The sequence below is a fragment of the Notolabrus celidotus genome, chromosome 7, assembly GCF_009762535.1.
Source record: "Notolabrus celidotus isolate fNotCel1 chromosome 7, fNotCel1.pri, whole genome shotgun sequence".
NCBI lineage: Eukaryota > Metazoa > Chordata > Actinopteri > Labriformes > Labridae > Notolabrus > Notolabrus celidotus.
In genome coordinates this window covers 36,447,250-36,473,165 of record NC_048278.1, presented here as the reverse complement: position 1 = coordinate 36,473,165, position 25,916 = coordinate 36,447,250, and the positions used below count along the sequence as shown (strand labels likewise).

The window sequence follows — 25,916 nt, the reverse complement described above, 5'->3', positions numbered from 1 at the left end:
AAGAGAAAGCTTCTTAGCTTTAGCCATCAGGAGGGCATGACAGTGTGAATGCCTGACAGAAAATGAAAATTTGGAGCAGATTTTGGCTTTTATAGCCTGTGGTCTTAAACTTTTGATCAGCTGATAAACAGCCTATTTCAGTTTAATTGTTGTTTTCAATCAATTACTTTTTCAAAGTGCTTTTTGTCTCACTCCCCCTTCTTGCTTTTGCATATTGTAGCTCTACTTAAAACCTCATTAAGATCCAAATGTGCAAAATGCAAATTCTAGCAATTTTTCAACTGGTCTTAAAGGTGACATATCATGCAAAATGGACTTTTTAATGGTTCTCTACCTGAAATATGTGTCCCTGTCTACAAACCCCCCGAGAATGAAAAGAATCCATTCTGCCCCTGTTCTGATTTCTCCACCTTTCTGTAAATGTGTGTGAAACCAGCCGTTTCAGACTTCTGTGTTTTTGTTACGTAACAACAATATCCAGTCTGTCACGGAGTCAGAGCTCGGAGCTTGTTCAGCCCATAGACTGTATAAAATAATACTGAATCCTTCCCCCGTTTTTCATTACCTGCACAAATGTGTGCTAACAAGGAGCTTAGGAGGGAGGCATGCTAGTTGTAGGCTGTCTTAATAAACACAAAGGTCGGTTTTACTCCCCACGTCTGCAGATTTGAAGATCTAGTGGATGATTTTTATTTATCAAGGATAAGTGCTAGCGCTAATTGGCATAGCCACATAGCTACATGTTCGTAGCTGTGTACCAAGACACACGTCTACATACTGATAAATAAAACAACAAGAAGCACTAAATCTGTGACCAATCCTTCAGAAAGGTCCTGCTGCAGGCGCCTCTCCGTCAGGATCAGATTCTGGATCAGATTCAGAGGGTTGAAGTAACGTGATCTCTGAGCAGCCGTGTATATTCAGCCAACATGTAAACATTAGATCAACGTGCTGGAGAGCCGAGGCACATCCACTTCCTGAGGGGGCGTGGTCAGAGAGAAAACAGAGTGTTCTGATGAGGAATGAAGAAGAGGGTTTTTCAGGCATGCCAAAATCTGATTTCAAAGTGTTTTTTTGAGCATAAACTTTAAAGACATGTTTTGGGGACCTCTTAGACCAATATATGTTGATGAAAAGAGCGTGATATGTCCCCTTTAAGATTTTGATCAGGTCTGTATTGAACATGTTTACTTGTATCAGTGTTCTGTTGTGGGCCCATATTCCTAAACAGATATTATCCATTTTATTTAGAATGCACAGCTTAAATCAATAATTGATTGATGACTGATTTTTTTTTTGTCATATTTAGTCCCATACATCCTGAACTTGTCAGGTGTTTGCTCTTTAGTTTGTTTACAACCCAGAGCTGATTTAAAAAAAAAACAAGATTGTATCGCAAACCTTATTTAAAACAGAAATTTGGACACATCGTCCATGACTAAGAAATGCACCTAAAACAATATTTCAAAAAAGTTGTATTTGTGAATATGCAAATCTTAACCTCCATCCTAAACTTCTTTCTTTCAAAAGTCCTTTTACAAAGGAAAACATCTTCTCATCTGTTCAATGTTCACAGATCCAACTGGCAGAGCAGCAGACTGAGCTTCGCTATGCAACTGTTTACTTCACCAAAAATCAGGAAGAGCCTGTCTACTCCAACATCAAACCAGATAAACCCAAAAGGAACAAGAAAACAAAGAAGGAAGAAGAAGAAGAAAGAGGAGATGATGGTTGAGTACTCTGCTGTTAGATTTAACGCCGCCAGAACAGCCCAGAGGTAAAAAAAAACAACAACTACAAAAAACTCCTCACAGACCATTATCTAATATCATAATTATTATTGAATACTCTTGTTTATAACTTCATTGTGATCACTGTTGGGCTGTAAACATTCAATCTGAACACTTTATTTATCTTATTTTTCTCTTAAAACCAGCAGTCAGGAAACTGTGGAGGATCCAGCTGCATTGTACAGTACAGTCAACAAACCCACCAAAGTACATGGACGCAGAAACCTCTAGTCTACTTTATCCTTGGAATCCTGCTTAGAAGTCTCTCTGACAATAATGACCTGATAGATTTGATTTTGATGCTCCAAGTACAAAATACAGCCAGCATTTTTAAGCTGAGATTATATGGAAGTATGAAGCTTTGTAGAGATCCAGATCTTATTGATTCTTGATTATGATTCAAGGAGTTAAAAAATGTCATTCCATCTTTAATTATTGCTTCTTTTAGCCTTTAAGTGACCTTGCCAAGCTTTATATTCTAACTTTGTACTATATTTTGTCTTTTTATACATGATTTTTCTGACTTTTTTAAATATTTTATGCATTTTTATATTGATGTGAAAATTGAAAAAGCAGTGCTGACTTTTTTTTTATACATATAAAGGAGTAATTGGTACCATTTTTTCTTTTGCTAGACCTGTGTAGTTTCATTGTGTTTGCACCTGCATTTTCAACATTAGTATTCATAGGTTTCAAGCTTTTCAGATGAATAAACCATAAAACCTTTCAACCTTTTCAAAGATTGAACATTAATCATAATGCTGAAACGAAGTAAAAAAAAAAGTAGGGTGATTTTGATGGATTATCTTCAATCAGGTTCAGAACATTGCTTTTTAAAAACCAAATAAAGAGCACACATCAGGTAAAATCAGAAGATTTGAACATCCTCAGACTTCTTTTTTTAAAGTAATTTTTTGGGGCATTTTTCCCTTTATTGACAGGACAGCTGAAGAGAGACAGGACATGTGGGGAGCAGAAAGCAGGGGAAGACCAAAGATTGTATAAGTAATGGACGTACTATGAATGATGTCACCCATCTGTTTTGGAAGCTCTGTTTCTAGGCTAATCGTCGGGCCATATTGCTGCTGATGAGCGATTGTGATGTAAAGAGGAGGGCTTGGAGCCTCCTAGCTAACAGCTACAGTACAGTGTTCCAGTGTCAATCAAGTCAGCTGTGCCTCTCATTGGAAGACTCCTAATCTCAATATCTCGAAATTACTGCGTTGTGAAGAAATTAATTCCCCTACAGTGTGTGCCGATCGAGAAATGAGCTATCCAGACTACACTCGTCTTTTGTACCAGGCGGTAATCATGTTTATTTCTGCTGTAAAGATCAGCCTTTTTATTGAATTGGTGTGAATGTGGCTGAGATGCACTGTCCTTTGATTGCTAATCAACATCTTACACATGTCATCATCAACACAAATCCTTACAACAAAGAGGGCATACACAAGATCTCTCTTTGATGTTTTTTAAAGGTGACATATTACACTCCTTTTCATCAAAATAAATCGGTCTAAGAGGTCCCCAAAACATGTCTTTGAAGTTTATGATCAAAAAAACACTTTGAAATCAGATTCTGGTCTGCCTGTAAACCCCTCTTTTTCAGCCCTGCTCAGAACAGGCTGTTTTCTGTGTCTGTGCCTTTAAATGAGAATGAGCTCTCTGACCACGCCCCCTCAGGAAGTGGATGTGGCCTCGGCTGTCCAGCACGTTGATCTAATGTTAACATGTTGGCTGAATATACACGGCTGCTCACAGACCCGCGTTACTTACACCCTCTGAATCTGATCCAGAATCTGATCCTGACGGAGAGGCGCCTGCAGCAGGACCTTTCTGAAGGATTGGTCACAGATTTAGTGTTTCTTGTTGTTTATTTGTCAGTATGTCGACGTGTGTCTTGGTACACAGCTACAGCTACCACATGAAGCTATGTGGCTATGCTAACTAGCGCCTAGCATTTATCCATGATAAATAAAAATCATCCACTAGATCTTCAAATCTGCAGACGTGGGGAGTAAAACCGACCTCTGTGTTTATTAAGACAGCCTACAACTAGCATGCCTCCCTCCTAAGCTCCTTGTTAGCACACATTTGTGCAGGGAATGAAAAACGGAGGAGGGGTTGAGTTGTATTTTATACAGTCTATGGGCTGAACAAGCTCCGAGCTCTGACTTCCTGTTACAGACCGGATGGCGTTGCGACGTATGAAAAACACTGAAGTCTGAAACGGCTCGGTTTCAGCACACATTTATAGAAAGGTGGAGAAATCAGAACAGGGGCAGAATGGATTCTTTTCCTTTTCAGGGGGTTTGTAGACAGGGACACATATTTCAGGTAGAGAAGCATTAAAAAGTCCATTTTGCATGATATGTCACCTTTAATACAATAAAGGCAACAGCAAAGTTGTGATCATCAACCCAAACAGCAATGCATGACAAAGGATCAATAAAGAGGCTACAGTGTGGCCGGGCTAAAAACTTGTACAGTTAAAAGCACTGATAATAATAAAAGATGCCAACAATGCCACTGAGTATTTAAAATGTTGAGCCTTGGACTCTTTAAAAAAACACAGGTTTTTAAAAAGCAGGGGGAGCAGAGTTAAAAACCAGTCAGGAAACTAAAATGCACAATGATCTAACTTATGACCATAAAGGGTTAATAAATAGACTCGAAAACAAGTGACAGTGTCAGATTCTTATCATTTTGCACTCTCATCTTTCCAAGATTGTTCCAACATTTTTTCCAGCTTTCACAAAAAAAAGTGTGGAATTCCAAACAAGAAATTAAAGGAATGATTTGTTCAGCTTCCTGTGTGTGTTTTGAACAAACTTTATTGTATACTTATGAACAAGAGGCAGGTCAGGTTGTTATAAAGCATTATGATATTCATGAACACTTCAAGGAAACACATTTCTGTGATTTTAGTTCATTTGAATGAATGAAATTGAACAAGATATTTACAGGTTATAAGCTAAAAAGATTAGCAGCTGCATCAATAAGTGAGTCAGCAGGAGGAGAGATCACCAGTCCCTCCAGGATTTCGCGGGATTTTTTTGTGATTGTTGCGTCCCAAAAAGCCTGAATTTGCGACAGCTTTTTGAAAAAGTTGCGGTGAAAGTTGGAGTTTTTTTTTTTTTTTGCTTTTTTCCCCCAATAACATCTCAGGGGCAAGTAAATACGCTAAATTACAGTTGTTTTTAGAAAACATTATTGATGTGGCCACTGTGACTGTATTTTGATTCTCTTGATTCACAGAAAAATGCCATGAAAGGACTGTATTGCACATTTACGACGGTCCCTGAATGCACCTCGCAGCGACTGATGCAGTCAGTTCACGCACTCTGAAATGAATCTGCATCTTTGTTGACCAGGAGTTGATCCAAACTTACTAAATGTGTCTGATGTTTCACCAAACTGGATTAAATCAAGCTGTAGACGTGGAGCTATTTACGGTGATGGCGGCAACAACGTCAAACATCAAATAGTAAACAGACGTCCCCCGGTTGTGTCTTTGTCACTAACGCACACCGGGGGGTAAAAATCCTCAATGAAGATGAGACAGATGCATGGAGGTGAGGAGAGCTGGTTCATGAAGTACACCTGCTGCAGGTAGAGACCAAGCTAACACTGAGCCCCTCAATCTATAAATAACAACGTTGTCATGGTCACTTGTCCTGCCTGCTGTCCCCTCTCTTCACCCGTTCTCTGTGCGTGTTTTATTGTTGAAAAGTGTAGATCAAGTGAGGACTTATGTTTATGTTCCTAGGAAGTGAAATTGATGACAAAACTGATGACGTACAGGGGCTGAGATTAAGGTAATTGGTCAAATTTGCGAGAAAGTTGCGGTGATTGTATAAAATTGCAAGGCCGCGAAAAAAAACGCGCTGATTGGTTGAATTTGCGTTGATAGTTGCGATCGCGAAATCGCAACTTCCTGGAGGGACTGGATCACAGTGTTGAGCTGCTCATGACGGACTTGAAGTCACATAACTCAGAAAATATGATTAATATTTGCAAAATATAAACATGAAGAGTGGAACTCTATCAGAGCAAACAGAGAGAGTAAAGAAGTCATTTCAAGAATAATATAACTTTTCAAGAATAAAGAAGCGTACATAGTTAAGGCAATGATTTAAAGTCAACTTGAAAACTTTTGAAAACAGTTGAAGCTAAATATTTCCACTTCCTCTACATCCTCCACAGCCTTACTTTTGAATCCCTCCTCTGTTTACTGCATCTGGAACAAACCACCAAATTGTAATGTTATAGCTGGAGCTGTGACTATAGATCTGAACTCAGTCTGTAGTCTTTAAGCTCTCACCTCTCTGGACTTCACACCAGGTCTTCCTGCTCCTCTGCATCTTCTGTCTGTGCTGAAAGGATGGCTGAGACGTTTGCATACACCTGCTGATGACAGACGATGAGGTTTTAGTTCAAGTTATCATAACAGTGATGTAGGGAAAGTTTTTCAGCAGTCTCTCTCTCTGTCTGTCTCACCTCTATCATCTCTACAGGCTCATTTGGTTTGATGGTGGGGCTCAGAGTTTTCTTCTTCCTGGATTAAAGAAACCATTTCAAGGTGAACAATAAGTGATAAGTGCTTCAACTGATGATTTGATGTGGTTTTACCTCATCCACAGAGTCAGGACAAGCAGAGGAGTCATCATAAGGAGCATCAAAGCCATCTTCGTGATATTTATTTTGAATTGTAAGTTCCCTAGAAATAAAGAAAGGTATATGAGACATATCACAGGTAGGATTAGAGTGATACTCATTCAGTCTGAGTCTGACACCATGGAGGCTCCTCAAATCATTCCTTTTCTTTCAGTCAGTTTTAAGTTCCTACTGATTATTTAAAGGTGACATATCATGCAAAATCGACTTTTTAATGGTTCTCTACCTGAAATATGTGTCCCTGTCTACAAACCCCCCGAGAATGAAAAGAATCCATTCTGCCCCTGTTCTGATTTCTCCACCTTTCTGTAAATGTGTGTGAAACCAGCCGTTTCAGTTTTCAGTGTTTTTCATACGTCACAACGCCATCCGGTCTGTAACAGGAAGTCAGAGCTCGGAGCTTGTTCAGCCCATAGACTGTATAAAATACAACTCAACCCCTCCTCCGCTTTTCATTCCCTGCACACATGTGTGCTAACAAGGAGCTTAGGAGGGAGGCATGCTAGTTGTAGGCTGTCTTAATAAACACAAAGGTCGGTTTGACTCCCCACGTCTGCAGATTTGAAGATCTAGTGGATGATTTTTATTTATCATGGATAAGCGCTAGCGCTAGTTAGCATAGCTACATAGCTACATGTTCGTAGCTGTGTACCAAGACACACGTCGACATACTGATAAATAAAACAACAAGAAACACTAAATCTGTGACCAATGGTTCAGAAAGGTCCTGCTACAGGCGCCTCTCCGTCAGGATCAGATTCTGGATCAGATGAAGTAATGTGATCTCTGAGCAGCCGTGTATATTCAGCCAACATGTAAACATCAGATCAACGTGCTGGAGAGCCGAGGGCACATCCACTTCCTGAGGGGGCGTGGCCAGAGAGAAAACAGAGTGTTCTGAGGAGGACTGAAGAAGAGGGATTTTCAGGCAGACCAAAATCTGATTTCAAAGTGTTTTTTTGAGCATAAACTTTAAAGACATGTTTTGGGGACCTCTTAGACCAATATATGTTGATGAAAAAAGCGTGTTATGTCATCTTTAAATGTGAATCTGCTCTGCTGTCCTCTGATTTAGCCTAATGGTCAAATTAATCGCCCGGGCCCAGGTTCAACTCCATCCTGCAGCCCCCCTTCCCGCATGCCATTCCCCAAGTCTCTCCAGGTTTCCTGCTCTATGCACTGTCCTCTCCTTTCGAAAATAAAGATGTAAAAGCCTAAAATATATAACTTATTTAAATGTGAATCTGCTCAGGTGTAGTGCAGTGAACCTTTAATGATGAATATCTGACCTGTCACAACAATCAGAAGTAAGGTGGAGTTATGACGTCCTCTTGAGTTCTGAGCTTCACAGGAATAATTCCCACTGTGTTCAGCTCTGAGGTCAGTGATGGTGAAAACCGGTCCTACAGCTTTTGGTGAGTCTTCATTCTCCTTGTACCAGGTGTAGTTAGCTACTGGGTTAGCATCACTGCTACAGGTCAGAATCACTGAACTGCCCTCCACGACCTCACCAGAGGGACTCACTGACACAGAGGGAAGCTTTGGAGCATCTGGAGGGAAATACAAATCTTTCTTTAGACACATTATTTAAATATTTTAATATTCATTGCAAAGTGAAAATAAGAAATACATTGCTTTAACTTTAATATAACAGCAGTGATTCGTTAATCCCCATGTCCTGTAAGAATCAGTGTCTTTTATTATCTTCTGTAAAGGTTGCAGATACTCCCAGACTACAGCTGCTGTAAAATGTGAATTCTTCACAGAGGTAAACAGAAAATGTGTAGATGGTTTAATGTTTTATGGTGAAATAATAAACCATGAAATAACACATAGACATGTTTTGTGATCATATTTCTTCACAGTTGAAAACCCTAAAGGCTGATTTATACTTCTGCGTTGAATCGACGGCGTACCCTACGCCGGGGGGTCCGCGTAGCTCCCGTACCTACGCCGAGGCCTACGCACGTAGCTGACGTGCACCTCCTCCAAAATGTAACTTCGCGTAGAGCCGACGCGGACCGCAAGCTCTGTGATTGGTCCGCTCGGCGGCTTTGTCTTTCCCGCATTCATATCACTTCCGGGATCCCGGACATCGGCCGCACATCGGCCGTGTATTTCATCTCCTCCTCTCTATTCTTCATGTAATCATGTCTGTATGATTAACAGCAACATGTATCAGCTGTTGTTACGGGTGTGAGGGTGAACCCAAAAGCAGCACACTGGAGCCCGGAGGAAACAGCAGGTAACAGTCTTTACTAACCCGGTCACACAATGTCTGTTGAGAAGCTGGTTTCGCTGTGTGGAGGATCAGGCTGGAAACAGACGAGGAGCAGGCAAATCTCTTGGTCGGGGACAGAAGGCTGAGGTAGTTACCAGGGCAGAAACGAGGAAGGAAGGTCGGGGACAGGCAGGGTCGAAACCGGGAGATCAGTCAGAGGCAAAGTGCTGGAGAGTCTTGCATTTGCAGAGAGAACAATCTGGCACTGAGTGAGCTGAAACCGGGACTTAAATACCTGGCAGCAGGTAATGAGAAACAGGTGATTTGTGTTGGCTTAATGAGGAGAGTGTGGTTCAGGTAAACGAAGGGGAGTGGAAATGTAGTGGGCTGAGCAGGTGTGGCAGGTGATAACTGTGACAGCTGTAGATTAACATAACACGCTCTGAAACTCTGTGGAAAAGTAAACAGAGATCGTAGCGGGACCGGAAGCAGGTGGCCGGCTATCAGAGAGACCGCACTGCCCTCAGGCGTTTCGGCGGAGAATTGCTGCGCGACACGGACACACCGACGCACAAGTATGTGGGGCTCATGTCCGCGTCAGCCCCTGCTGCGTAGGGGAGACGCAGAAGTATAAATCAGCCTTAAGAAGTCAGGCTAATCTAGATGTGAGCAAATACTATAAAACAACAGGACATTCAGGTATGATCAGCAAAGGAAGCTTCATGATGCTGACAGTTATCATCTTAATGAAGCTTTTTATATGAACTGCTTCACTCACATTTAACATCAATAGAGAAGGGTTCAGATGTTCTACTCCCCAGTTTGTTCTCAGCTTCACAGAAATACTCTCCAGAGTCAGAGGACTGGATGGACCTGAAGACAAGCTCTGTGTTGATACTGAGTTGTTGACCTCTCCAGTTTCCGGTCTTCTTGTACCAGGTGTAAGTAGCTGCTGGGTTAGCATCACTGCTACAGGTCAGAGTCACTGAACTGCCCTCGACCTTCTCAGCAGTGGGACTCACTGACACAGAGGGAAGCTTTGGAGCATCTGGAGGAGAAAACATGTTTTTATATAACTTAGACATTCACATTTTTAAAGTTTCATTTTAAGACAAACTGTGAAGATAATAGAAATGTATTCAATTGAGCCGGTTTCTCACAAAAACAAACATCAGTATGGAACAGAGAGAGTACGTAGGAATATGAGGAGATGGAGTAGACCTGAGTATAACCTTAGTCTATTTAAAGTGGCTACATTTAAATCTATTTTCTCTCCATGTGTAAATGCTTGGTTCAGATTCTTGGGTTACACAGTACTGACAATCAAACTCTGCAGGGCTTTAAGGAATACAGTTATTAAAGATATAAACCAGCTTAATATGATCCTTAAATTCATTCATGTACAATGCTCAAAAAGAATAAAATAGAGGTGAAGGAAGCACATATGATCAATAAATGAAGTTATAAAAACAGTAATCAGTTGAATTTTGCTTTTACAATAAAATGATTCACTTACATTTTACATTAATGTTGGTGTATCCAGATGTCCTCATCCCTAGATCATTCTCAGCTGCACAGTAATACCTCCCAGAGTCAGAGGACTGAATCTGACTGAAGACGAGCTCTGATCCTTTACTGTGATGTCCATGATCGTTCACCTTGTACCAGGTATACTCAGGTGCTGGGTAACCATCACTGCTACAGCTCAAAGTCACTCGACTGCCCTCAATGATTTCACCATTTGGACTGACAGACACAGAACAAGTGTTTGGAGCATCTGGAGGAGATATGAAGAAAAAAAAACATACTTCATAAGTTGATGTAGCACTTTTCAAAGCAGGGTTACAAAGTGCTTTACAAATGAGAGAATGAAAGAGAAATGTGAGGAATACAGGAAATAAACAAGATAAAAAAGTTCAGTTAAAAGAAACGTGACCAGGTTGGACTGAATGAATGTGGGAGGAGCGTGCAGTTCAGTGGACCTGCGCTCGACAATGCAGCCCGGAGGAATCGAGCGCAGATCCACTTAAAGCTGGGGTTGGCAGTCTCGGAAAACTAGCATGAATTTGAATGTAGCTTTTCCTCAGGACTCCGTCTAACCCCTCCCCTCCTCCCTCAGAGCTCCTCCAAAACGACGCCCCCCCCACTCACATGCACGAGCGCCGCTGATTCTCGACCATATGATGGTGACTGATTCAAAACCGGTCCTCACCAAAACATTATCATAGTGAAAGTTAAAAACACAAACAAACATGGCTGCTGTTAGCACTCACAACTGTCATGCTAGCATTATCCAGTTGTACCGGTGACACGATATCAGGAGGAAAGTTATAACACATATATAATACTGTAACAGCTCTACTGTTTGTTAAACCTGTTCAGTGTAGATGTTCTTAATTCCTACAGTGTTGACGGTCAGTGAAGGCATCAGGAGAGGTGTAGAGTGTGTGAGCGGGAGAGAGGAGAGACAAGCAGGCGAAGTTCTTCATTCATTCAAACATTGATTGTTGCTTTGTTGGTTGGCGTGATCACGGCTGACAGTGACCGGTTATTAAAACTCAACGTGTTCACCGAATCGGCTCGTCATCACTACAGCGTCCGGACAGGACGCTACAGTACATCTACATTTCTGTAGGACTTACTAAATGTCATTCATTCTTCTGCTTGTCAGAGCCCCCGTGGTGAGAGCTTTTTAGACTCTGATCCGGACTACAGTCCTGAGCAAAGCACCTCATCGGGTCAGAGGGGACAGGCCCGAGATCGAGCGAGAGGGGCAGTAAATAGAGTCAGGGGAAGTAGAGGCAGGAGACGGAGACTCGGAGGAGTGAACGCCGGGGAAATGTACGCTCTGCAGGAGGAGGGCAGAACAGCAGGAAGGGATTTGAATGGTTTAAAATTTTGGGTCCCAAAAAAACGATGATTGGTTGGTGTTTTCCCAGGTTTACTCCGGCTGTAGATAGCAGCTTTTCTTCACTCTTTTTTAAGAACACATTATGTATTGATTGCCATCAGGACATAAAGATCATTTTAACCAGTATAACAAAAAGTGTATCTAAATCTGACTACCAACCCCAGCTTTAACTTTCAGCACAGAGCGCCTCGTCAGAAGTTGATAAAATAAATATAAAATAGCGTATTGTTCAGGTCATAGGGCGAACCGTACCATGTCCACTGTATCGAACGGTTCGATACAGATACACGTATTGTTGCACCCCTACTATCTATCTATGTAAATAGGGTAAAAAAAGAAGTAAAAACTGAAACAGAGAGGCCAATTCAGCATGATCGATACAATGATCGACACTATCAAAGGCAGCACTTAAATCAAAAGAACTAAACAGAGGATGTTCCATCAGCAGCAGTCAGTGAACCATTTAATGCTTTGAGGAGCAGTGTCTCTGCTTTACCCTGAACCCAGACTAGAATTCTTCAAAGAGCTTATCTGTGTTTAAAAAAGTCTCAGTGTCAGAAAGCTGCAGACTGTGTATGTTAAGCAGATAGAGGTGAAGGAAGCACATACTGTATGATCATCAAATTAAGCAAAACATAATAACCAGTTGAATACTGCTGTTGAAATATTTTTCATTTACTTACATTTCACATTAATGTATGTGTATCCAGATGTCCTCTCCCTCCCTAGATCATTCTCAGCTTCACAGTAATACTGTCCAGAGTCAGATGACTGGATGGACCCAAAGTAAAGCTGGGCCTTTTTAGTGGGAAGTTGACCGTAGTTCAACTGGTACCAGGTATAAGTAGCTGCTGGGTTAGCATCACTGCTGCAGGTCAGAGTCACTGGACTGCCCTCCATCACCTCACCAGTAGGACTTCACTGACACTGAGGGAGTCTTTGGAGCATCTACACAAAACAAGATGTACACAGACACTTTTCAATCAGTTAAAAAGTCACTACATAGTAAAACTTTGATACAATGACTAATACTGCAGAGTATTAGATAAAGAGTTCTTATACATTTATTTTCACTAAAATTCAGAAGAGTTTTTAAAGTGGAAGTTAAAATCAAGTAGAGAACAGTTCATACAGAAGAAAAGTGACAGAATGTCTTTACTGTCAGTGTGGAGGAAACTCACAGACTGCAGCAGAGCGGTGATCCTCATGTCCTTTAACAGCACAGGTATACCTGTTGGAATCAGGAACACGGACTCTAAGAGAAGATGTCTCTGCAGCCAGTTTCTGTCCCTTTCTGTACCAGACATATGAACGACTGTCAGCCACATTACAGCTGCTGTGACACCTCAGCTGTGCCTTGTCTGATGATCTTTTGACTTGCACCTGCAGGTCTGGATTGTGGAAGACATTACACATTAAAACTGGATCTGATTCAAATACGTTTTTTTCCAAAAATATGAAGAAAGGTTTTGTAGTGAAAATGTTACCTGTGACAGTCAAAGTGACTCCAGGTTCACCAGTAAAACTTCCACCTTGTTGGTTTGTTGTGAACTTGAACTTGTACTGAGCTGAGTCGCTCTCTCTCAGGTCTTTGATTCTCAGAGTGCAGTCCCTCTCATTGAAATGATACTCCACACGACCTGAGTAGTCTGAGTCTGTTTTCAGATCCACATGTGTAGATGAACTAATTTTAGTAAACCACAATTTGTCTTGGACTTCATTAGTTTGATTATTTATTGTTGATGGATATGTGTAGGTGCAGGGTATGTCCACTGTTGATCCTTTTAAGGCACAGATCTGATGAGAAGGGTAAGTCACTCTCCAGCCAACCTCTCCCCTAACCACTGAAACACAGAGCACAGGAAACACGATCAAACTTAGAACATCAGAGAGACAGACACAAACATTTAAAACCTTACAGACACTTCTCTATGAAGCTTCTCCATGCAGACCTAGAATACGAAGAAGTCTTCTTTGCTTTGAGATCAGGAACATTAGACATGAGTGTAAATGCAGCTTATTGAGCGTCAGAAGTGTTCTGTTGTTTCCTCTCTGTTCACTCTGTGGTCAGAGTAGTGCAGTGTTTAAAGGAAGAGAACTTCAGACCACAGATGTATGAGCACAAAATGACACTTTGCTTCTGTCATAAGTTATATTTAGAAAAGCTGTTAACTGTTTACCATATAGAGAATGGAAACATCACACATACGTCAGAGGAACGAGCTCAATGCATCTGCAAAGTTTGGGTCCCTTTTTTAAATAGACGTTATCTTGTTTTCTAACAAAAAAAATACTGACATTCATATATTAATTCTTAAGTTATTAAATCCTTCAAATGCAATGTGGGTAATACCCTTAATCTCTCAAATGTTTATAAAAATAATGAGAGATGCTTCATGTGTGAAAAGATCAGACACATCTGAAGACCTTCACTAAACAACCTGATCTGGAAGAAATCAGCTGCCAGCATGCAGATAGTATTTATGTTCACTACTTCCCTTATCTGATGTCAATATCCAACATTAAATCTAGACAAGAGTAAAAACAGTTAAAGCCTGTTATTGGTCGGTGTAATAAATAAATCCCCTGAGCTAAATGCCCTACGATGAAAATGAGGATATGAAGTACCTGGCAGAGAGAGAAGAAAGATAACCAACACACTCGCTGCTGCTTTCAGGCTCATAGCTGCTCCTCTCATCCCTGTGTGACTTCAGAGAAGATAAATATCATCACAAGGACTGTACATAACCTGTGCAGATAAATATCAATCATAACAAAGAATAATTCTACTTACAGCGGGGAGAAGATGTTGTCTCTACAGAAGACGCTCCTCTGTGGTCATAAGCAGGAAGAAGTCAGGGCGTTAAACTTGTCAGTCTTCCTTCCTCTTCATGCATGAACCAAGTTACGCGGTGACATCAGGTAAAGTGGCGTTCTTTTGTAAGCGATATCTGGCCTTTGTAGTCTAAGTTCATGAGGAACAGGACAAATATATAATTTTATTACATTTTGCATTTGAGTGCATATCAAGGGTGCAATCATCGCAAAGTTGGAACAAAAGAAACAGACCGAAATTACTTGTTAAGTCAGCAACTGCAGCAGAGACGAAGTTTCCGGGTGTGTCTAGGTGTGAAAAGACAAAGATACATGCGAGGTACCACTGACACTCTGCATGTTGAATCTGCACATTGGTCATACCTCAGAATGAGGCAGGGGTACGGCCCGCTCAAACATCGTCGTGCAGAAATCATGACTGAATTTACTAAGTTACTGGGTGTGTCTATAAGACAAAGATACAAGAGAAGTACCACTGACACTCTGCATGTTGAATCTGCATGTAGGCCAGATCTCAGAGGGAGAGTGAGGCCAACCTGGTCTTGAGGAAATCATGAAGTTTATTACTTTAGGCTGATGCAAACTGTCTCAGAGGGATTGTTTCTCAAATACTGACATTGATAAAGAGTTGTCTCTGACTGAACTGTATTCAAATATTTAAATGTTTTGTTGTTGAGGGATGTAACATTCACTCTGCACTTTAGGAGTCTCATGGGATTTTACTGAGGACAAAGACATACTGAAATCAGTGCTGTGGTAGAATATTACATGACTCAGATCTTTATCACACTGGGGCTTATGGTGAATATAAAACTGCTTGCATGAATGTATTGTGTAGGTCAATTTTTTTGTGATCTGAGCTGGACCAGGTATTCTACTCTTCCTGTAAAGCTTCTCGTTTCTCAGTCCCCTCCCTATAACCTCTTCCTTCACACTTCTCCTCAGTTTTCATGCTCAGATAGAGAGTTTGTGTTCTCTAGGCCACTGAAGGCCAATCAACTTATTACATTCAAATTGAAGGAAAAGCCTCCATAATGGTTACTAGAGGCCGATAGTGCCCCATAGACTGCACACTGGGGACCAATTGAGTCAATATGTTCAAAGTGTAGGAAAAGCTTCCACATCATGGTCCCCAAGTATTCCCTAGACTGCACACTGGGGGCCATTGATTGCATATTAACAAATTACATTCAAAGTGAAGGAAAAGCCTCCATAATGGTTCCTAGGGTCTCCCAGGGTCCCATAGGCATCGGTGCCAATTGAGTAGATGTAATAAAAAAGAAGGGAAAGCCCCTAGAATTGATATTAAAGGCCTGTAATGTCCAAAAGACATTGACCAAACACTGAGGTAAAAATATTCAAGAGCTTTGGGATGTAGGTTAGTGATGCTGTTCATGGTGCTGAAGAGGAGCACAGTGACAGCTGTCCCTCAGAGTGAGACATGCATATCATAAATAGCTGATCAGTCTCTTAAAGACACCGAACAGTCCCTCCAGGATTTTGCGGGTTGTCTTTGTGATTGTTGCGGCCCAAAAAGCCTGATTTTGCGACAGCTTTTTGAAAAAACAGCAGTGAAAGTTGCGATTTTTTTGTGTGTGGCTTTTTTCCCCAAATAACATCTAAGGGGCAAGTAAATATTTTAAATGACAGTTGTTTTTAGAAAACATTCTTGATGTGACCTCTGTGACTGTATTTTGGTTCTCTTGATTCACAGAAAAATGCCATGAAAGGACTGTATTGCACTTTTACGACGGTCCCTGAATGCACCTGCAGTTACAGGCGCACTGGACAGGCAGTCAGTTCACGGCACTCTGAAATGCATCTGCATCTTTCAGCAAGGAGTTGATCCAAACTTACTAAATGTGTCTGATGTTTCACCAAACTGGATTAAATCAAGCTGTAGACACAGAGCTTTTTACGGTGATGGCGGCAACAACGTCAAACATCAAATAGTAAACAGACGTCCCCCGGTTGTGTCTTTGTCTCTAACGCACACCGGGGGGTAAAAATCCTCAATGAAGATGAGACAGATGCATGGAGGTGAGGAGAGCTGGTTCATAAAGCACACCTGCTGCAGGTAGAGACCAAGCTAACACTGAGCCCCTCAGATAATAACTCTAGTATCACTTGTCCTTCCTGCTGTCCTCGCTCTTCACCCGTTCTCCGTGCGTGTTTTGCTGTTGAAAAGTGACAATCAAGTGAGGACTTACGTTTATGTTTCAATGAAGTGAAATTGATGACAAAACCGATGACATACAGGGGCTGAGGTTAAAGCTGGGGTTGGTAATCAGATTTAGATCCACTTTTTGTTATACTGGTTAAAATGATCTTTATGTCCTGATGGTAATCAATACATAATGTGTTCTTAAAAAAGAGTGAAAAAAAGCTGCTATCTACAGCCGGAGTAAACCTGGGAAAACGCCAACCAATCAGCGTTTTTTGGCTCCCCAAATTTTAAACCAATCAAATCCCATCCTGTCGTTCTCTCCGCCTCCTGCGCGTACATTTCCCCGGCGTGCACTCCGAGTCTCCGTCCCCTGCCTCTGCTTCCCCTGACTCTATTTACAGCCCCTCTCGCTCGTCCTCGGGCCTGTCCCCTCTGACCTGATGAGGTGCTTTGCTCAGGACTGTAGTCCGGATCAGAGTCTAATAAGCTCTAACCAGCAAGCAGAAGAATGAATGACATTTAGTAAGTCCTACAGAAATGTAGATGTACTGTAGCGTCCGTCTAGACGCTGTAGTGATGACGAGTCGACTCGTGAACACGTTGATCTTTAATAACCGGTCACTGTCGGCCGTGATCACGACAACCAACAAAACAACAATCAATGTTTGAATGAATGAAGAACTTCTCCTCTTGTCTCTCCTCTCTCCCGCTCACACACTCTACACCTCTCCTGATGCCTTCACTGACCGTCAACACTGTAGGAATTAAGAACATCTACACTGAACAGGTTTAACAAACAGTAGAGCTGTTACAGTATTATATATGTGTTATAACTTTTCTCCTGATATCGTGTCACCGGTACAACTGGATAATGCTAGCATGACAGTTGTGAGTGCTAACAGCAGCCATGTTTGTTTGTGTTTTTAACTTTCACTATGAGAATGTTTTGGTGAGGACTGGTTTTGAATCAGTCACCATCATATGGTCGTCATTTCGGAGGAGCTCCGAGGGGAGGGGTTAGACGGAGTCCTGAGGAAATGCTACATTCAAATTCATGCTAGTTTTCCGTGATTACCAACCCCAGCTTTAAGTCGTTTGGTCAAATTTTCCAACCATAGTCAGGAATTTGTTTTAAGACATGTATTTTATGGTTCTTTTAAAAGAGACACAATTTATCATTCCAGGCATTTGTATTTTATTATTTGAAAAAAAAAAAAAATCAATGTTGTGAATTTTGACCCCTGCTCCTCTAGAATCCTCTTCACTTCCCTGATCAACATTTCATCTTTGACATACAGCCCTGCAAATGCAACAACTGGATGTATTGGAGAAACAATCAAAGTAATGGTATGCTACAAGCTACAAGCTACTTTAAGTCTTTAAGTGATTTAAAAACAGGGCTGCATGGTGGTGCAGTGGGTAGCGCTGTTGCCTCACAGCTAGAAAGTTCCTGGTTCGAATCCCCGGTCAGGCAGGTGCCTTGTATGTTCTCCCCATGCATGCATTGGTTCTCCCCCGGGTACTCCGGCTTCCTCCCACAGTCCAAAAACTTGCTCACCAGGTTGATTGATCACTCTAAATTGCCCGTAGTTGTGAGTGTGTGCATGAATGGTTGTCTGTCTCTCTGTGTTAGCTCTGTGATTGGCTGGCGACCTGTCCAGGGTGTACCCTGCCTTCCGCCCGAAGTCAGCTGGGGTAGGCTCCAGCCCCCCGTGATAAGCGGTCAAGATAATGGATGGATTTAAAAACATACTCTGCTCAATAAAAGACTGAAATAAGAATGATAGAAGACTAAACAGTGAAATAAGCCAAAAGTTTAAGAGTGTACTGTAATTGTTTTTATCTTAATAGCTGGTAGATAAAACATTACTTAGCAAACTAACCTAAAAAGTATATAGTTTGAAGTTAAATCATGTTACACACTTCTGATTCTGTAGTAGAATACTTCTCTTAGCTTAGGAAACGTCAATGATTGAGGGCTAGAGCTCATTTTTAGTGGGTACTTGCACAACACTAGATGTATTCAGGTTAATGTTTCCACATCCTCCACAGTGAGTTCTTCCTCTGGTTCAGCTGCATCTGAAGAACATGGAATAAAACTAGAGTTACAGTTGTTCCTGTGACCATGAATCTGAACTCAGTCTGTTGTCTTCAATGCAGGAGGCTCTCACCTCTCTGGACTTCACACCATGCTTTCCTGCTCCTCTGCATCTTCGGTCCGTGCTGCAATGACGGCTGAGACGTTCTTGAACTCAAGACCAGAGTCCAGCTGATGACAGATGATGAGATTTTATCCAAAAAAATCAATTGAACCATGTTTGAAATTATTAGCATGCAAAAATAAATGTCAGTTTGGCCTCTCTCTCTCTCTCTCACCTCTATCATCTCTACACGCTCACTTGGCTCACTAGTGAAGCTCAGAGTTTTCTTCTTCCTGGATTATGTAAAAAAAAAAGTATTGATCAAACTTTTTACATGATGAAAGTCATTAAACTCAACTTTGAAACATGAGAGAGATGATTGAACAGATGGATGTTTATGTTTTTACCTGCTCCACAGAGTCAAGAGAAGCAGAGGAATCAACATCACCACAGACAGAGTCAACCTGATGATGTTCATCGTTGATGCAGATTTATCAAAGAGATATGGTGGATGCTTCTCTAAAATGAAGGAAATAACTTAAATCAGTAAGTTCCTACTTATTACAACTTACTCAGCAATATATATTGGTCTAAGAGGTCCCCAAAACATGTCTTTAAAGTTTATGCTCAAAAAACACTTTGAAATCAGATTCTGGTCTGCCTGTAAACCCCTCTTTTTCAGCCCTGCTCAGAACAGGCTGTTTTCTGTGTCTGTGCCTTTAAATGAGAATGAGCTCTCTGACCACGCCCCCTCAGGAAGTGGGTGTGGCCTCGGCTCTCCAGCACGTTGATCTAATGTTTACATGTTGGCTGCTCACAGACCCGTGTTACTTCAACCCTCTGAATCTGATCCAGAATCTGATCCTGACGGAGAGGCGCCTGCAGCAGGACCATTCTGAACCATTGGTCACAGATTTAGTGTTTCTTGTTGTTTTATTTATCAGTATGTCGACGTGTGTCTTGGTACACAGCTACCAACATGTAGCTATGTGGCTATGCTAACTAGCGCTAGCATTTTTCCATGAAAAATAAAAATCATCCACTAGATCTTCAAATCTGCAGACGTGGGGAGTAAAACCAACCTTTGTGTTTATTAAGACAGCCTACAACTAGCATGCCTCCCTCCTAAGCTCCTTGTTAGCACACATGTGTGCAGGGAATGAAAAACGGAGGAGGGGTTGAGTTGTATTTTATACAGTCTATGGGCTGAACAAGCTCCGAGCTCTGACTTCCTGTTACAGACCGGATGGCGTTGTGACGTATGAAAAACACTGAAAACTGAAACGGCTGGTTTCAGCACACATTTACAGAAAGGTGGAGAAATCAGAACAGGGGCAGAATTGATTCTTTTCATTTTCAAGGGGGTTTGTAGACAGGGACACATATTTCAGGTAGAGAACCATTAAAAAGTCCATTTTGCATGATATGTCACCTTTAAGGTATTATACGATTATGTACGCTAGTCCTGAGGACAGATTTTGTTTTCATGTGGGAACATGGAAATGACTATTAAGTACCTGGAACCTTGAACCTTAAACCCTGAACCTTAATAGAGATGTGTTTGGATGTTGATCTCCCCAGCTCGTTCTCAGCGTCACAGTAATACTCTCCAGAGTCAGAGGACTTGGTGGAGCTGAAGACAATCTGTGCTTCTGAACTGGAGAGATGAAGGTGCAGAGTTCCATTCTTCTTGTACCAGGTGTAGTTAGCTGCTGGGTTAGCATCACTGCTACAGGTAAGAGTCACTGAACTGCCCTCCTCTATCTCCGTAGAGGTATTCACAGACACAGAGGGAAACTCTGGAGCATCTGCAGAAGATTCAGAGAGACAGCTGTCATTCACAACGAAAGAAGATGTATTGAAAGGACAAAGCAGACGACAGAGGAAGTCTGAAGGTAAACTCACACACTGAAGGAGAGGAGAACTCCTCGTTTCCTCGTAGAGCACAGGAATATCTGTCTGTATGAAGGAGGCCTGGTGAATAATATTGTGAGTTTTCATGTTCAACTCTCCGTCCATTCTTGAACCAGATGTAGGAAGTGGGAACAGGACATCTGCTGAGACACTCCAGCTGCAAACCTGAATTTTCCCTTCTCACCACCACCTCCGGATCTAAAATGTGTGGAAATGTCAGTTATTTACAACGAAATCAAAAAAGGTGAACTTATAGATTACATGATGAAATGTTCTATTGATAACTTTACCTCTGATGTACAGTTTGACTCCAGTTTGACCAAAATATTTGTTAGATTTTGTTATTATTCTGAACTGGTACTGATCTGCGTCGCTCTCTCTCAGGTCTGTGATCCTCAGACTGCATTTATGCTCCTCACAGGTGTTCTTCACACGACCTGAATACTGTGAGGATGTTTCAATGTCTTTATTATAAGTTAGTTTTCCAGCAAACCAGAATGTTTTTAAAAGTTTGTTCTCTTCTCCATCTATTCTTCCTGGGTATGAAAAAGTGGAGCTCATCTCAACAGTTGATCCCTTAAAGGCACAGATCTGAAGAGAAGAGTAAGTCACCCCCCAGCCATCCTGACCCTGAACCACTGGAACACAGAGCACAACAGGAAACACAGTCAGCATAAAGTGTGAAAACTAAAACCAAATACAGGATACGGAGGTGTAAAAAAAACTGAGCAGCAGGTATGACTTCAAGAGGAGGTAAAGGCTTAAAAAAGCTGTCACTGTGAGAACATCACACCTTAAAAACAGGAACTAGCAGTGTTTGGTGCTGATGGCAAAAGATAAAGGAGAAGTTGAGACATAGTCTAGACTGAGAGATACGTATCCACTCAGAAAACTGACAAAGTGATCAAATATCTGCAGAGAGAAACAATATTTTCCTCTGTAAAAGCTGATGTTTCCGCAAATAGCGCCAGTTTGAGAATAAATGAAACAGGGTTGTAGGTTTTCACAGAGTGAGAAGGGAACATATATGAATAAAAGTCACATTATTTTCATTTCACTGCTTGCTGAAGTGATAACAAAGTAGTAACCTAAAGGAAAAGACATGATCAAAAGATGCTGACCTTCACAAAATCTTTCCACAGACAGAACAACAATCAAAGCAGAGCATTAACGGTGACATATCACGCTTTTTTCATCAATATATGTTGGTCTAAGAGGTCCCCAAAACATGTCTTTAAAGTTTATGGTCAAAAAAACACTTTGAAATCAGATTTTGGTCTGCCTGAAAATCCCTCTTCTTCAGTTCTCCTCAGAACAGTCTGTTTTCTCTCTGACCACGCCCCCTCAGGAAGTGGGTGTGGCCTCGGCTCTCCAGCACGTTGATCTAATGTTTACATGTTGGCTGAATATACACGGCTGCTCAGAGATCACGTTACTTCAACCCTCTGAATCTGATCCAGAATCTGATCCTGATGGAGAGGCGCCTGCAGCAGGACCTTTCTGAAGGATTGGTCACAGATTTAGTGTTTCTTGTTGTTTTATTTGTCAGTATGTCGACGTGTGTCTTGGTACACTGCTACGAACATGTAGCTATGTGGCTATGCTAACTAGCGCTAGCACTTATCCATGACAAATAAAAATCATCCACTACATCTTCAAATCTGCAGACGTGGGGAGTAAAACCGACCTCTGCCAGAAAGGCAGCGGGACCTTTCTGAAGGATTGGTCACAGATTCTGTGTTTCTTGTTGTTTTATTTGTCAGTATGTCGACGTGTGTCTTGGTACACAGCTACAGCTACGACATGTAGCTATGTAGCTATGCTAACTAGCGCTAGGACTTATCCATGATAAATAAAAATCATCCACTAGATCTTCAAATCTGCAGACATGGGGAGTAAAACCAACCTTTGTGTTTATTAAGACAGCCTACAACTAGCATGCCTCCCTCCTAAGCTCCTTGTTAGCACACATGTGTGCAGGGAATGAAAAACGGAGGAGGGGTTGAGTTGTATTTTATACAGTCTATGGGCTGAACAAGCTCCGAGCTCTGACTTCCTGTTACAGACCGGATGGCGTTGTGACGTATGAAAAACCCTGAAAACTGAAACGGCTGGTTTCACACACATTTACAGAAAGGTGGAGAAATCAGAACAGGGGCAGAATGGATTTTTTTCATTCTCGGGGGGTTTGTAGACAGAGACACATATTTCAGGTAGAGAACCATTAAAAAGTCAATTTTGCATGATATGTCACCTTTAAGGTCTTGAAACGTCACACAACAGTGAAAAAACAACGTTTGTATCTTTCTGAGAAGATAAAGAAAACTCTGATCCACTTTCTATAGAAGTTATTTGAAGCCTTTATGAATCAGCCTCACATTTGCACAGCTGTCTGTCTTTAAAAGCATGAACTGAAGTGTGGATCTGACGTACCTGACACAGAGAGCAGGAGGACCATAAATCCACTCACAGCTGTGGTTAAACTCATCACTGCTCTTCTCTTCTTTCTGTCAGCTTTAGAGAATACAACACGAGTCAGCAGGTCAAATAATCAGACGAGTTAAACAGTATCACACACTTTAATGATCATTTTACTTACAGTGATGAACGCCGTCGTCTTTAAAGAAGCCTTTCCTCTGCACTTAGTGAGCAGAAGACGGAAATGAAGTATAAAAAGACTTGTAGTCCTTCCTGTTTAAGTGGTTAACATACATGCTGATTTGAATGTCAGTGAGAAGCCAAACCACAAAGAGGTTGTTCTGCTGAGCAGACTTTAAATGTGTGCTCCTTAGAAGACCACATCACGTGATACTTTAAGTAATTGTTGAAGTGTTTAAAGAAAAAGCTCATATTAACTTTGAGTTTAAAAAATGTTCTGCAGCAGAACCGGATTCAAAAAGTCACAAGCTGAGCACAGAGTTTATTTTAGTTTTAAGAACCAGATACAAATCTCATTACTGATTGATAATGAAGATTTTAAGATGTCAATAGGTTAAGAGTTGCATTGACTGAGGATATCCACACATGGCCCTACAGTTCATCTCCCTGTGCACTGAGTCAGGATGTCACTCAGTCTGCAGGCTTGATGGAGGAACAGGAGGAGTGCACTGAACGTGAGAACCATGAGTGAGTTTAACCGGATGAAGATCAGAGTGCTTATTATCAGACAGGAAGTCAAATGATGTGTAACTTTTCTTTTGGTTTGTCTCTTGTCATTGCGGTCAGGTCACCGCTGTTTGTTGAGAAATATAGAACAGAGACGTGAGAAACTCAAATGCATGTTAGTAAAAATGAACTAGAGCTTTTACTTGATAGGACAGCTGAAGAGAGACAGGAAATGTGGGGAGTAGAGAGTGGGGGAAGACATGCAGGAAATGGCCGTGAATCGGACGGGCGACCCCTGCGACGAGGACTGTAGCCTCTGTATGTGGGGCGCTTGGACCGCAAGGCCACCAGCGCCCCTAAATCTAAGTTTTAACTCCATTACTAACCATTTAAATCAGGGGTGTCAAACTCAAATACACAGAGGGCCAAAATAAAAAAAACGGTGCAAGTCAAGGGCCGGACTGGTTTAATGTTTATTGCAAAACTTATTGAAATGAACTTAATGCACATATTGAACATTGAATTAGCAAAGCTTAAAGCTGCTGTGAGGAACTTTTAGCTTGTATCGATTCTGGCGCCCCCTTGTGGACAAAGCGATACCTCTTATCTCTTGTCCTATACATGCAAAAGTTGTGTTTTCAACAAAAACCTCATCCTGTTGTAATTTAACAGTCAACTTTATCAGGCAATGTGATTATTTTCCATGAAAACAGTCAAATAAAGGCTGTTTCTGAACGAGATGTCCATCATCTGGTCTGACACCTACCCCCTCAGGGCGGTTTCAGGCATTAAAAATGACAACAGAGAAGGTGCCAGTGTTGCCGCTGATGGTCCTGTTTGCTATTGAAGGCCATAAAGACGCATCAGTATCATTTTCAGTCTGTTTCTCAGCCAGTTAAAAACTCCTCACAGGGCCTTTAAGTTATTGCTATAAACATTTAAAAAATGAAAAAATATGTTGCGTTCATTTCTTATTGCTCAATCTGCAGCTTATCTAATGAATGAGCTTTACTAATTTCTTATGAAAATATTTTTCTACAGGCCAACAACATTAGCAAAAAATAATTCTACAAAGAAAAAGCAAAAATGCCCTGTGGTAGTGAGAAAAAGTGCAAAAAGGAAACATATTTCAGCTCAGTCTGCTGCTCTGTGATGCACACTAGTCTAAGCCAGATACTCAGGTTCTCATCTTGGATGCAAGTTCATCAATGTTTGGGGTCAGGCTCTGAGCTGAGGAAATCCTCAGGATTGAGTGAAGGTGTTCATCAGTGAGACGACTCCTGTGAGATGTTTTGTTTAACTTCATCAAAGAGAACAGTTGTTCACACAGGTAGTTCGGCAGCACGGAAAATGGCTCAAGTTTTCTTGCAGCATCAGCGTGTCCCACAGGTGCAGCTTGGTTTTAAAAGCCCTCACTGCAGCGTACAATACATGTCTGTGATCACACGGCCCCGCCCCTGAAGCTGCAGGTTGAGCGTGTTGAGATGGCTCGTGACGTCACACAGAAACGCTTCTTCACACAGAAACTTTGTATCACGGAGCTCTGCTATGTCTTTCCCTTTGCTCTCCATGAACTGACAGATCTCCTCACGCAACTCGAAACACCTTTACAGCACTTTTCCCTGGTTTAGCCATCGCACCTCTGTGTGATGGGGCAAGTCACCATATTCTGAACCCAACTCCTCCAGAAAGGACTTGAACTGGCGCTGATTTAAACATATGGCTCTTATGAAGTTAACTGCTCGTGTTATGGTGCTCATCAGATGGTCCATTTTCAAGGCTTTGCCACACAGTGATCCCTGATGTATGATGCAGTGATAAACTGTCAGCTCACCTCCGCTGATTTCCTCCCACATCTTCTCCCGGATCCTGCCCACTAATCCACTCTTTTGCCTGCACTTCACGGACGCTCAATCCGTCGTCAGTCCCACACGCTTATCCAAAGGCAGCCTCATTTCATTTACACACCTGGATACCTCTTCAAAGAGATCTTTCCCCGTAGTTGTGCCATGCATTGATCTTAATCCCAAAAGTTCCTCTGTTGCGCACATGCATATACTCTGCCTCCCAGCTGTCTTGAACCCCCCCTGTTTTCAAAGTCCACCTTTCGTTTAGTCATTTTTGGGGGAGAGGGATATCTGAAAGTTGACTGCAG

General features: G+C 41.6%; 3 protein-coding genes across 3 annotated transcripts; all 3 read right to left on the bottom strand.

Annotated features, from left to right (window-relative positions):
- Positions 1–5,659: 5,659 nt before the first annotated feature.
- On the bottom strand, positions 5,660–12,499 carry LOC117815609 (B-cell receptor CD22-like). Its single transcript, XM_034687417.1, has 8 exons — positions 12,283–12,499; positions 10,205–10,465; positions 9,467–9,736; positions 7,757–8,017; positions 6,423–6,510; positions 6,291–6,348; positions 6,115–6,200; positions 5,660–6,030 (listed from the first exon to the last, which is right to left on the bottom strand). Exons 1-7 carry the CDS (start codon positions 12,497–12,499, stop codon positions 6,126–6,128), a joined length of 1,230 nt encoding a protein of 409 aa, XP_034543308.1. The 3' UTR covers positions 5,660–6,030; positions 6,115–6,125.
- A 4-nt stretch (positions 12,500–12,503) lies between these two features.
- On the bottom strand, positions 12,504–14,301 carry LOC117815608 (sialoadhesin-like). The gene is made up of 4 exons (XM_034687416.1): positions 14,228–14,301; positions 13,087–13,443; positions 12,781–12,990; positions 12,504–12,547 (listed from the first exon to the last, which is right to left on the bottom strand). The coding sequence occupies exons 1-4, from the start codon at positions 14,295–14,297 to the stop codon at positions 12,504–12,506; spliced, it is 681 nt and encodes a 226-aa protein (XP_034543307.1). The 5' UTR covers positions 14,298–14,301.
- Positions 14,302–18,556: 4,255 nt separating this feature from the next.
- On the bottom strand, positions 18,557–25,617 carry LOC117815606 (B-cell receptor CD22-like). The gene is made up of 9 exons (XM_034687415.1): positions 25,596–25,617; positions 21,269–21,294; positions 20,947–21,100; positions 20,648–20,854; positions 20,260–20,550; positions 19,150–19,261; positions 18,978–19,035; positions 18,773–18,870; positions 18,557–18,680 (listed from the first exon to the last, which is right to left on the bottom strand). Exons 1-8 carry the CDS (start codon positions 25,615–25,617, stop codon positions 18,784–18,786), a joined length of 957 nt encoding a protein of 318 aa, XP_034543306.1. The 3' UTR covers positions 18,557–18,680; positions 18,773–18,783.
- Positions 25,618–25,916: the final 299 nt, after the last annotated feature.